This window comes from Drosophila subobscura, chromosome A (genome assembly GCF_008121235.1).
Source record: "Drosophila subobscura isolate 14011-0131.10 chromosome A, UCBerk_Dsub_1.0, whole genome shotgun sequence".
Taxonomy (NCBI): Eukaryota; Metazoa; Arthropoda; class Insecta; order Diptera; family Drosophilidae; genus Drosophila; species Drosophila subobscura.
This window is the reverse complement of record NC_048530.1, coordinates 21,887,229-21,900,021: the sequence shown is the minus strand read 5'-3', so window position 1 is coordinate 21,900,021 and position 12,793 is coordinate 21,887,229. Positions and strand designations below refer to the sequence as shown.

At 41.2% G+C, this 12,793-nt stretch overlaps 1 protein-coding gene across 1 annotated transcript; it reads right to left on the bottom strand.

Annotated features, from left to right (window-relative positions):
* Nucleotides 1-303: 303 nt before the first annotated feature.
* On the bottom strand, nucleotides 304-1,293 carry LOC117903777. The gene is made up of 2 exons (XM_034816201.1): nucleotides 990-1,293; nucleotides 304-924 (listed from the first exon to the last, which is right to left on the bottom strand). Exons 1-2 carry the CDS (start codon nucleotides 1,075-1,077, stop codon nucleotides 641-643), a joined length of 372 nt encoding a protein of 123 aa, XP_034672092.1. The 5' UTR covers nucleotides 1,078-1,293; the 3' UTR covers nucleotides 304-640.
* Between the last annotated feature and the right edge of the window lie 11,500 nt (nucleotides 1,294-12,793).

Below are 12,793 nucleotides of genomic sequence, written 5' to 3'. Positions count from 1 at the left end.
AGTTTTCAAAAAGTTATATATATCAGGATCACTAACTAGCTCCAATTCTATCTTTGTATATTTAAGCATTGCATCCCATGAAACAGAAGGAGCAGTAACATAATTTATTGGGTCTAACTTATATATTCGTGAGCAAATACTCCTAAAGTTTTCAAACACATCAGCAAGAATTAAAACATCGCTTTCTAAAGTATAATTTCAAATAATCTCGAATACTGCAGCAATTAAATGTTCTCCAAACCTTCTGAGCAAAATTATAGTCTTCTAAACTACACTCCCTCATCACTCAGTGAAAAAAAAAAAATTCTCTCGAAGGTAGTTGGGGTTCATCAAATTTGTTAAAGCTATCTAAATATTCATATGGAAATACTCCTTTTCGCCTTAGCATATCAAATTTTTCCCCTTGATACTTGTTTTTAAAATTTTAAAATTTGATGGATCCATATAACTAGCAAGTTTTTCTAAGCTCGAATTTAAAAATCTATTTGAATCTATGTATCTTATTTTATAATGTTGATGATTTGAAAAATCAATCTCAACAATTTGAGTTAGCGCAATGTATAACTCTTTGTTACACGGTATGGGCTTAAGTTCATCTTTTATTGATGTTACAAATAAATGAATATCATAACGAGACAAGTTATGAAAAACTACCGGAAAAAAAAGGATCGCTTAGTTTAAATGTTTGCTTACAAACCTTATGAATAGGACCTACATATTGGCCTGTGAATTGGTTAAAAAACTTCTCCCGGTCGTCAGTCGAAATGGGCTCATCACAGGCATAGCACTCTCCATGTTCCTGATAGTCCTCATCCCAAATGTTGAACTCGTAGATTGGTTTTTTAGCGGATAACCAGTACTTCTCATAAAGTCCCATGGTTTTCGATCGAAGCACTTGGCAGAATTGATCGATACAATCTGGTCCTGAAATAGCGTAAATCTTAATGTTTTAACTGTTTTACTACCTTTTAGATTATGATAATATTTACCTTCATATGTCCACATCTCATTTAAATGATGATTATAGTTATGTACAACATAAAATGACACTGCACATGCCGTATGCTTCTGAGCCATAGTGGTAGATGATTTTAAGGGATCATTCAGATTCCTATGAAAACTTTCCAATACAGCTTCGATATCAGCATAAATGACCACAGGGGGAGATAGTTTTTGATGAAACTTTTTAAAAACCGTTTTGGTATTTGGAGTAGGATATTGTGCAGCAACTTTTCCGCACTCTTTATTGTCATGGGTGGTATTTGTGGTAGTATAAAATTGTAAACAATTTTCAAAAAATATGCAGAGCAATGGGATTTATTATGTTGAGAATAGCATAATTTTTCATGCACGTTATATAGGCATAATGCATCATTTGCAAAGAGTCATTATTAATTCCTAATAGGTTGATGTGATGTCCTCGAATTCCTTTAGTCCTCACTGTTGGTCCTACTACGTTCTTTCCATTGTCATCGATTTCATACACATTTATGCTAATATTAGGATTGGATAATTCAAATCTCTTTATTCCTTTGTTTGTGATTGGAAACTCAATCCCAGAAAAATCCAGTCTCAATTCCGTCATAGCAAATGATGTCTTGTCTGATGTCTATCATTCGATAATATGAAGGGTTTGTTAACTTATCTCGCGCTTTTTTTTTTGGTTTGCAGTTGAGAATGTAGTGCTCAAGTGCCGCCTATATGCAAATGATGCTAAAATTGACCACTTGAAGCAATAATCATCTTCATTTTTAACATTTATTAATGCATTTCGAGATTTTATTTTATTGGGAGCTGGTATAAATCTATTTACAGCGATATGCTCCAATTTAATTATTGTCAGCTCAAAATATTCAAATTTTTTATTGCCCAACCTGAATCCTTCTCCTGGAATTCACTACTTAGAGTGATTAAAAGGTCAACGGCCTCATTTAGATGTTCATCAATCTCATCATTTGCATATATAGACTTATATGATGTCACGAAATGCTTCATCGTTTCCGATAAGGTTTCATCATCTGTTTGTTTGACATACAGTCCATATACTTTTAGATTGAACTTAGCCGACCCGTACTCACTCATACAGTAACGCACTAATTTGGTTAAGTCCGCTTTGCAATCATTATAAAAATTCTTTTAAATCGAGCCGGTCACTTTTATCAGAGCGAACACGATATGATTTTAACGGAAATCGTGACTCTGTTGAAATTACGATAACATTTTCATTATCTTCGAGTTGCGCTGCTGTTGCATTCTTATGTTTCTCTGACATTATATGACGCATTTCCCTGGACGTTGGGTAACTTTCACCGCAAGTTGTACAGGTGATAGTGGGTTTTTCAATAGAAGTCTCCAATCTACGACGTTTTGATGCGCCTGACGTTGATGCTTCTTGATCGCTTGACCCTTTGGTCATAAGTACTTCAAAAAGCATTTAAACGGTTCGAGCATTCCTCATAATGAGCATACCATTCTTTTAATTTAAAGGACTTAGAGCATTGATCACACACAATTTTAGATTCCATTTTAGTTTTTTTTATTTTATTTTTTTGTATCACTAACCACTTGCAACCACTTTCACTATTAGAATAGGACTAAGGGATTTGTGCATCCATGAGGTTCTATTTATCTGGCACTCACTTGACCGTTGAATGAACAAAGGTTCTGTTATCTTTTCCAAACCTGTTTCAAAAACCTCCCCGGCATTCTACCTAAAATCTACTTCTTCTTTTTGTGGAATCCCTATTAGAAAAACCATGTTGGAAACGAATCCTATGAGTCTCTTTGTTAGAGTGAAATTTGCACCAATCAAAGTAAAAAAAAAAAACTATCCATTGAAAATAAATATTGTTTTAAATTTATATTGTATTTATTATATATTATTTGTAGAAAAATACATAAATTAATTGTATTAAACATAAATAAGAATATTATTAAAATTTCGTTTCGGTCTTTCTACCGCAGCTATTAAACGGCATTATCTTCGTCGCGAAGAAGTTCCTCGAATTTTTTGCCCCCTTCGTCATTATCATCGACCAAATCGAATATACTGTCATCATCCGGGAAGTTGAATGTTTGAATTTCGTCAATCAGAGCAGCAGTCATTAGGTCATCGAGACTATCATCCCATACAATATCACTTAAGACGTTCCCTTGCATTATATATTCTTGCGTTTTAATTTCGAATATCTATAATAATGGTCCAACGGATCCGGGCTTGGTGATCTGATAGATATGGTCATTCCTCAGGGAATGAGTTTTAAAAAAATAATTTCTTCGTCCATCTCAGTTTTGGGAATCCAGGTTTTTATGATTTGCGGAGGCGGAAGGGGAGTAGCTATTTATGGGCATGTGACTATGTAACAGTGTTAGGCATACACACAGAAGAAATGATGCAAAAAACGAACAGTCTAGGGTCTAGGATGTCTGAGTTTTTACAGAAAAAAAAACCATAAAAACGAAAACAGATAAACGTCGGATAAATTAAATAGTGCGGACAGATTCAGAAGAGGGACAGGATGAAACTCGGCTATTGATGAGGGATGTTTGAATATATTCATTTGAAATGGGCTGGATGAAACGTTTCTTGTTTTAAATTTATATTGTATTTATTATATATTATTTGTAGAAAAATACATAAATTAATTGTATTAAACATAAATAAGAATATTATTAAAATTTCGTTTCGGCTCTTTCTACCGCAGCTATTAAATCGGCATTATCTTCGTCGCGAAGAAGTTCCTCGAATCGTTTTTGCCCCCTTCGTCATTATCATCGACCAAATCGAATATACTGTCATCATCCGGGAAGTTGAATGTTTGAATTTCGTCAATCGGAGCAGCAGTCATTAGGTCATCGAGACTATCATCCCATACAATATCACTTAAGACGTTCCCTTGCATTATATATTCGAATATGCGTTCATTTAATTCCGAATATCTGCGAAAGGTCCACGGAGTCGGGCTGGGTGTCCAGATCTATAGCTGCCTCAGGTTGCGAGTTTATAAAAATAATTTCGAGGTCGTCCATCTCAGTTTAGAATCCAATAGTTTATGATAAGGCTTGTAGCTGTGAGTAGCTATTATATGGGCATGTGACTATAGGACAGTGTTAGGCATACACACAGACAAAAGAAATGATAACGAAAGTAAACGAACAGTCTAGGGTCTAGGATGTCCTTTTACAGAAAAAAACCATAAAAAACGAAAAGAGATAAACGTCCCATAAATTAAATAGTGCCGCAGATTCATTTGAAAGGGACGGGATGAAACACTTGCTTGAGGGATGTTTGACCAGATTCATTTGAAAGGGGCTGGATGAAACACTTGCTTGAGGGATGTTTGAATCGTTGTAGGGACCCAAATCACATAAGCAGGGAGAGAGGGATAGTTGTTTGATGCTTGTAGGTAACCAATCATATAAGCAGAGAGAGATGGATAGTTGTTTGATGGTTGCTGTCCAGGATTATTGATCATGGATTTTTGACAAAGTTAGTTCACATTTTGTCCGCTAGGGGCGCCACAAAAGTAGTAGGGATTTAGGGGATTGGTTTAGACTCGCCACAAAGTAGCATTCGATATAGGAGTGTAGTATATTTACTATAAGTCGAATTAATTAATTTTTGTCTTCTCATCCTTTATGACTCCATCCTTGTTGTGAGCTCTTACCATGCAATATTTCCATATGCTTGGCTAAATATTAGATCCAGAAAGCATTTACATATATTCACAATGTAATGTTAATAAATATCCTAAAAGTATGTATTTTAGCATGATCATGTAAGTAACAGATCCTATAAGAATTTATTTCTTAATAGGAATGTTAATGGTAGTAACGATCCTTGCTAAGCAGAATCCCATAGCAGGCAACACTAGCGCCAAGTAGTGAGAATGCACTCGAATATCGAGATCATAAACCACTTTCACCGATGTGGAGCCCCCTTGTGTCAATTTACTCGAATATCGCGTTCATGAACCACTTTTCCGATGTGGCGCCCCCCTGGTGAGAATTTTTACCTTGGGTACCAACCCCTAAATCCCTACTACTTTTGTGGCGCCCCTAGCGGACAAAATGTGAACTAACTTTGTCAAAAATCCATGATCAATAATCCTGGACAGCAACCATCAAACAACTATCCATCTCTCTCTGCTTATATGATTGGTTACCTACAAGCATCAAACAACTATCCCTCTCTCCCTGCTTATGTGATTTGGGTCCCTACAACGATTCAAACATCCCTCAAGCAAGTGTTTCATCCAGCCCCTTTCAAATGAATCTGGTCAAACATCCCTCAAGCAAGTGTTTCATCCCGTCCCTTTCAAATGAATCTGCGGCACTATTTAATTTATGGGACGTTTATCTCTTTTCGTTTTTTATGGTTTTTTTTCTCTGTAAAAGGACATCCTAGACCCTAGACTGTTCGTTTACTTTCGTTATCATTTCTTTTGTCTGTGTGTATGCCTAACACTGTCCTATAGTCACATGCCCATATAATAGCTACTCTAAACAACATTCAGAAATGAAAAGTTATGAAGTTACGGACACAGCCGGCGACAATGTTACACAGAGAGCGAGCGGCCGAGAGAGAGTTCCGGAAACGGCAACCCAAATCCGGACATGGGACACGAAGACGAGCCCGTCGCACTCTGCAATTAGAGTCATTCCAATGATGGCCCATTGTCGACGAATACATAAGGGCTAAAAGTGTGACTTCAATGCGTTTAACAGGTTAAAGATCAATGCAATAGCTGCTGGTAGAACTTGATAATAATAGCTATGGAATGGGGGTAGAAAATCTTTGAATATCCAAGGGTTAAGCGAAGCGTATAACAGCTAAAGGAATGTAAATCGAGGGCAGCTACTAGAATGATTTAAGTGGAATAAAATATTTATTTGTAGCAAAAAGAATTACTATTAAATAATAGAAAATACTTCCAGGAATTATATATGTAAAATTGGTCTAGAAACTGTATGTCAAAAAATCTATGAAAAGATCTAGGAAAATCTCTCGAACTTCTTCCAATTTTTAAATGCCTTTAGAATTTCGTTGTATTAAAAGTGTAGCCTGCAAGGAAAGGCATTCATAAATTCATTCATTCATTCGATGATTGCTTTTCACTCAAGTCAAGATCCCATTCAGCCCCACTGTACGCTGTGTGGTGTGCCACAGGAAATGCGACACTGCGCTGTGCAACACTCGTCGCCTCGTCTCGTCTCGTCTCTTCTCGTCCCGGCTCGCGTTGAGTGTTTTGGGTTTTAATGTCCTGCCATTTCTTTTCACTTCACTCTGCCGCCCACACCGCACTGCCGCTTTAAGTGTCCAAATTGAAATGTATTAGTGTACTCGTATTCGTTTTCGTATTCGTATTCGTATTCGCATTCCAAAATGAGAGTGTGAATGCGAGTGTCGTTGAGGACATTGTTGCCTGCAGAAAACTACTGCAAAATACATCAATGGAGAATGGAGAGGGCGGAGTGTACGTGTCGTGTGTGTGTGCTCGTGGGAGAGCCATAAATCTCAACCAACGCCTTCGCTCATTTGAAGCAGTAAATGTTCGAAAAGCGACAGCAATTAAAAATGGCAAACACCGAAGTGGAGTGGCATAAAAAATGGCACTCACTCCCTGCAGAGTCTTCTAAGACCACTTAACAGTTCCTTAAGGAACTGGCTCCTGCAACTGGCTGCTGCTCCTGTCGCCTGCAACTCTGTTGCCCCGAAATGCCAGTCGTAAAAGGAGATTTACGTGGCCCCTAGACTTAGGAGATGACATAATGTCTGGCTGTCTGGCTGTCTAGCTGTCGGGCTGGAGTGTGGCATGTGGAGTGCTCGTTGCATTCAAAGTGCAACAGGAGGAGCCGTGCCGTATGGCCAAATGAAAATGTCATCCGATAAACGAAGAATATCTCCCCCAAGCTCTGTAATAAACTTAAAGGCTAAAGCTGTGCGTCTCATTAGTGGAAAATTGTTTGGCTTTCACTGCGGAAATGTGAGAGATTACCGCGGACGCATAAGTATTTCCCACAGATTAATCATCGCATTCGCAAATGAGGAAAAAAACTAGTATCTAGAATGGAAAATTGCATTTGTTGGGCATAGTTTAAGTACCTTGGAAAAGCGGGTGAAATCAGAGCCATCCCCTGACCATCTGACCCTCACAGCCCTCGGACCCAACAACCTCTCAACTCAACCGCAGGAAAAGCGATTAAAATTCAGCACAACAATTTACTCAATTTATGGGGCAACATAACTTTGCGAGAAGACTCAATAAAAAATGAGTGAGGGCTGAGCGAGTGGCAGGGTGGGCTGATGCTGGTACTTGGGAGGTCAGAGGTCGCCTAAGCAAGGGCTTTCTGTGTGTCTGTGTGTGTGTGTATAAAATCCCTCGAAATGATTCTATTAAAATGAGATTTGTGCCATTCCAAGCGTAAATCAATCTGCTTTTCATATCGAGAACAGCATCAGCCATCAGCTGAGCTATCTACTGCCCTCTCGCTCTCCCTGGAAGTGCCACCCACCGGATAGGTATCCAAAGACAACAATAAAATATTCATTGCTTGTTTATTGAATGTAATTTAACAACAGTTAGCCCTCGTCTCGTCTCTCTTTCACCACGGAAGAGTGCCGGCCAATCACAGCAAAAACCCCCCCAAAGGAGAACACTAAGCCCTTGTGCCACCCCCCAAGAGAGTGGAGTGTGGGGAAAGTAGTCCCTGGCCGACATCAATGGGGGATCTATTACGTGGTATTTAATCAGATTTTTTACGACCGGACCGGAACAATAAAAATGTAAATGGACACGAAAGGATTGGCCTAGGAGGCAGTGAGGTCCTTGGTGCTTGCTCCTTGCTTGGTCCTTTGCCCACCACTAAACTTTTCCGCCACGTTTAACGTCTGTTCTCCTTGTGGCCCTTAAGCCCCAAGTCCTTCATTTGTCGGCCAAAACATTGACTTTTATGGCCATACAAAAATATTGTTTTCTGCATATCAGGCGGAAAAGCGACGGCAAAACCGAAGGGGAAACTGTATCTGTCCCTCCCTCTCTCTCTCTCTCTCTCTCTCTCTCGCTTTCTGTTTCCATCGATTGGCAATCTCTGGCTCTTGCCAGCAATTATGTCGAAAGATTTCATTATGCAAAAGGAGAGAACAGTGCCCGCCATCAGTCATCTGACAGGCAGACAGCCACTGGACGTTGGACGGCTGCGGCTGACAATATTTCCCAGAAAAAGGTAAATTAATTTCACAGGGAAAAAATAAATGTGGAAAATCGTGGGGGGGAAAACTTTTATTAGCTTGTTGCGTTATTTGAAGCCTGTCATCCGGCCTGGACGGAAGAGTCTTCTAGGCATCCTCCGCCTCCGCCCCTGCCCATGGCCAGGCAGGCCTCTCCCTCCCATCATATTCCATGGAATAATTAATTAATTTTCGCGAAACAGCTGAGCAGAGTATTTGACTGGCGAAAATTTTGCAATTAATGTAATTGTATTTGCCCAGCAGCAGCAGCAGCAGCAGCATCGGCAGGAGGAGCAAAAATATTCCGTGTACTGCAGCACAGCGAAAGTTGAGCTGTCGAAATTTTAATTACATTGTCAGTCGGTCGTTTGGGCGCTTCCACGGCTAATTTGCGCTTTCTTCAATCACTGATCTATTGTCTATGGTGTCCAACGGGTCTTAATGGCCTTTAATGCTCGGCTTAATGCTGATTTTATGACTGCAAAATGAAAGTTTGTCCCTGATTTTAAAAGATTCTCTTAGAAGAGTGTCGCACAAAAAAGTAGTTGCAAAAAAAAGCCCTTAAATTGCAACACTCGTAATTAAGTTTGGGTTTACATTTCGCCATACAATAGTGCTTGAATACCTGGGTAAATGTATTCCACTTCCTGATTAAATTCACCTTCAGCAGGGGCTTGTATTCCATGCCAATTCAAGATAGGATCTATCCCACTTCTGCAACAATTTCTCTCTGCTTTTGGTATCAGTTCTTCAGCGAAAGTAAAATCCATAAATATATCTGCCAACGTGAAATGGCATAAAATGGGCATGGGAGTGGGTCTGGTTTGCCTTGTTGTTGCCTTGTTTTCACTTTGATTGTTACGTGTTGCCGTTGCCTGCCTCTGCATGCAGGCAAATTGGATTTTCATGCATACTTGGTCACACGCGCCCTCCCCCCAAAAAAGCCAGCAAAAGCAGAAGCAGAAGCAGGAAAAGCCTCTGCCTCCCCTCCGAGTAGATGGCGGAGATTGACGCCGGCGATGGCGATGAAGATGAAGACATAAGCTCAAGCCACGCCCACAGACGCCTCTGCCTCCTCTCTCAATGGAAACTCTTCTCGCCTTCTGCTAAACGTTGTTATCCGCCTCATTCTCTGTCGCCTTGTCGTCTCCCAGCTCCCCGGCTCCCTTTGCCATCTCTTCTGTCTTTCTGTGTCTGTTTCGTCCTTTGTCGCATTGTCCTTTTTATTCGGCTTGTGTTTTATATCCTCGTTCCGTGCTCGTTTGTGCGTTCGATTCTCCCATTCCCGTTCCCATTTTCATTCTCATTCTTGTTCCCTGTTCCCCCTTTCCGTTTCCTGTCGCTTTCGGCATAAATTTATTATAAAATAATTTGCATAATTCGTTATTACTCAGCATAAACAAAGTGAAATTAAGACGATTTCTTTTCATGCCTCTCCACTCGACTCCTCGACTCGACTTGACTCGTTTCGAATCCAATCCAAACGAATCCTTGTCCTCCTCGTGTCCTTTGGTGCTCTTTTCTGCTTCGGTCTCTGTTCTATGTTCTGCCTCCTTTTAGTCGGTGTCTATTTTGTCAATGTCATTTGTTCAGTCCATGCCCAAGCATCTAGGGGGCAGATCCCCACCCATCTTGCCTTTTGTGGCACACCTTTGGCCCCTCCTGCCGCCACTCAGGGCCGCAGCACAGCTGCACCTAAGCCCTGAGCCTTGAGCTGGCTTTATATTTATGATTATTGTAAATCTATTTACATGATTTCCCAAAAACCATCCAAAGACCATGTACCAATCCTCCTCAATGTAGGGACAAGACCCACTCTCCCTCTCTCTCTTTTTGTGTGTGTGTGTGTGTGTGTGTGTGAGTTTTTCAATGTTGAATAAATAATGAGGAAAATACATTGTATCCTCTATGCCTTCCATTGATTCGAATCTTTTCTGCTTAAGACTCTCGACTGCTCTAATTAGAAATAAGTTTCTTCCTTAGCGATCCTTTCGATCACTTTTCAAGATATGTATTGCTCATCTGCTAGCAAGTGGCAAAATATTTGATATATCAACGAGTCCGGGACTAACTGGATGCTCACTTTGCCAACAGTTCTCACACAGAAAGACAGACGGACAGACGGACAGACGGACAGACAAACCGGATAGACGGACAGTTGTTGCCTCGGTGTCTCGGTGCCGGCCGTTGCCAAGAACTTGACCCATTCGGTCGCCATTTTGTGAACATTCACTACTATGCATACACACACAGACACACACACACACACATTTTAGAGAAGGAGCAGGAGATACCCTTAGGGTGGAGGGAGGATGTGGAGGAATACATTTTGTAGCTTTTGAATGCTAACTGAGTTTACTTTTCAATTTGATTTGGTTGTCTAAGCAAATAACGTGAGCCAGCTCTCAAGTACAAACAAATGGGTGTACTTACAGTACAAGGAGGGACTGTACGAGTGTGTGTGTGTGTGGGAGGGAGATGGACAAAGAATGAGGCAGCGGATGGATGATACTTTAGATTTTGATGGCCTGTGCCGGTGTCTGTGTCTGTGTCTGTTTCTGTTTCTGGGGCATCCTGCGTCGTTCGTTCTCTCTCGGTTGCGTCCAATCTCCATACAAAAGCACTATTTATTATGCCAGTAAGTAAATATTATTCACGTTAACTTCTACAAATAGTTGCCGCACTCACTCGGCCCGGGAGCAGGAGCAGGAGCCAGGCCAGGCCAGGCCAGCCCAGGCCAGCCGAAAGGAACACTCACCATGGATACGGGGCATGGGCATCCAAGGTACGGACTCTTTGCTCTTGTTGATGCCGGGTCCCGAATCTTGTTGTTCTTCCTGTTATATTCCATCCTCCGGTGTCCGCTCTTGTCCTTTCCTAGCTTACGAACACACACACACACACACACACACTGCCTTATTTATTGCCCTCGAAGCTTACTTTTGATGGAGGGGCACGGGGCCAAAAGGCATAGTATACCATTTCAAGTTCTTTTCAAGTAGCTTGAAGAGAGAATAAAAGCCCATTTCAAGAATTCCGAGAACCGAATCAATGCAGCAACTTGGCCCAAAAAAGTCGTTTCACTTCGATATCAATCATTCGATTAAAGGTCACTGAAAAAGGGATCTAGGAGAGTTCACTGTACTGTTGAGAAGGACACACGAGTGTCCAATATCGAGTGTCCAATTAGTGGATAATGATTCTCAATGATTTCCTTTCAAATGTATCGAGCAACTAGAGTGCAGATTCGGAGTTATAGATTCATCTTTGAGATATATTTACAATCAGTAGACAGAAAAGTTTCAACAAGTTGTTCCTATAAATTCGATAATGCGAAAGGTTTACGCTTGATTTTAGTTCCTAATTTAGACTTGCATCTGTCAGTATTATCTTTCACTTCCCCAGCCATTTCAATTGCCAAATTTCTAAACCGAATAAGACCAATTTCTCTCTCTTGCGTCTCTTAATTCGTTTTGTGGGGAAAATCTTTCTGAAAAGCTTCTCTTTGGGAGAGAATGAAAAAAAAACGCAGAAGAAGGTCACGGATTTGGTTTGGTCTTTGGTCAAGTTGATTTTGGGCCGCGGCGATGGTGGCCACTTCATGGAATTCATAACGCAAATATGCTAAAAATGTTCAAACAAAAAGTTCCGAAATTCGTTTTGTACATAAAGCAAAGCAAAGACCTCGCCTGGCCAAAGGAGGAAAAAAATGTTAAAGCGGCTAATAAAATTGTGCTCATTAAAGGAAAGCCAACTTGCCCCTTGGCCAAAACGTAATAAAGGTTAAAGCACAGAGCGGAGCGCACGAAAAGAGGGAGAAACCAGGGGCGGGGAGAGAGAGCACCATCCTCCTCCTCCAGCCACGGATTGGTAGCCGTCGGCGGTGGGTACCACACACAGCACAGAGAAAAGGAAAAGCAAGCGTGAGAGGATGCATGGGTCGGGGGGGATGGATGGATGGATGGATGGAAAAAAAGAGGGAAAATCAAAGACAAGTGGAGACCGCAGCCGGGCCACAGAAGAAGAATCAAGAGTTCAAAAGTGGATACAATGTGACCGAGTGCCAGAGTGCGAGTGCGAGTGCCAGAGCAGAGTGTGTGCACTGCCCTGAAAGGCGAATGTGGATGAGGAGGAGCCACTGGTGAATGTCCTTGCCATGGTTGTGGCAGTGGCTACTGCTGCTCCTGCTGCTCCTGCTGCTGCTGCACACATGCTGCCATGAATACGAATTGCATTTTCCGTGGACGACTAGGCCTCCTGCAAGTTACATCCACCAGCAGAACAGAACAGAACAGAACAGAAAGTCAAGTTGAAAGACGAGGCCCCTGGTCTGAGTCTGGTTCCCCTTTTGAGGGTCAACTGTTGGTCAACATCCACCCACAGACCCACTCTAGTGTGGGTTGGGGTTTCAGAACAAGATTATTTAACCAGCGGCAACATCCACAGTGAGTCACACAGAAGGAGAGAGAAGAAGAGAGAGCGAGGGAGTCAGAGGCAGAGCCAAAGCCAGGGACAGTGGCAGGGCAAACAAGTGCGAGAAAAAGCCAAAGAAAATGTTAATGG

Bases quoted from the DNA above. Each gene is read 5' to 3' on its own strand.
- LOC117903777 (XM_034816201.1), bottom strand. From the start codon at position 1,077: ATGGCTCAGAAGCATACGGCATGTGCAGTGTCATTTTATGTTGTACAT. The intron at 925-989 runs GTAAATATTATC...ACGCTATTTCAG, and splicing joins TGAGATGTGGACATATGAAG to GACCAGATTGTATCGATCAA.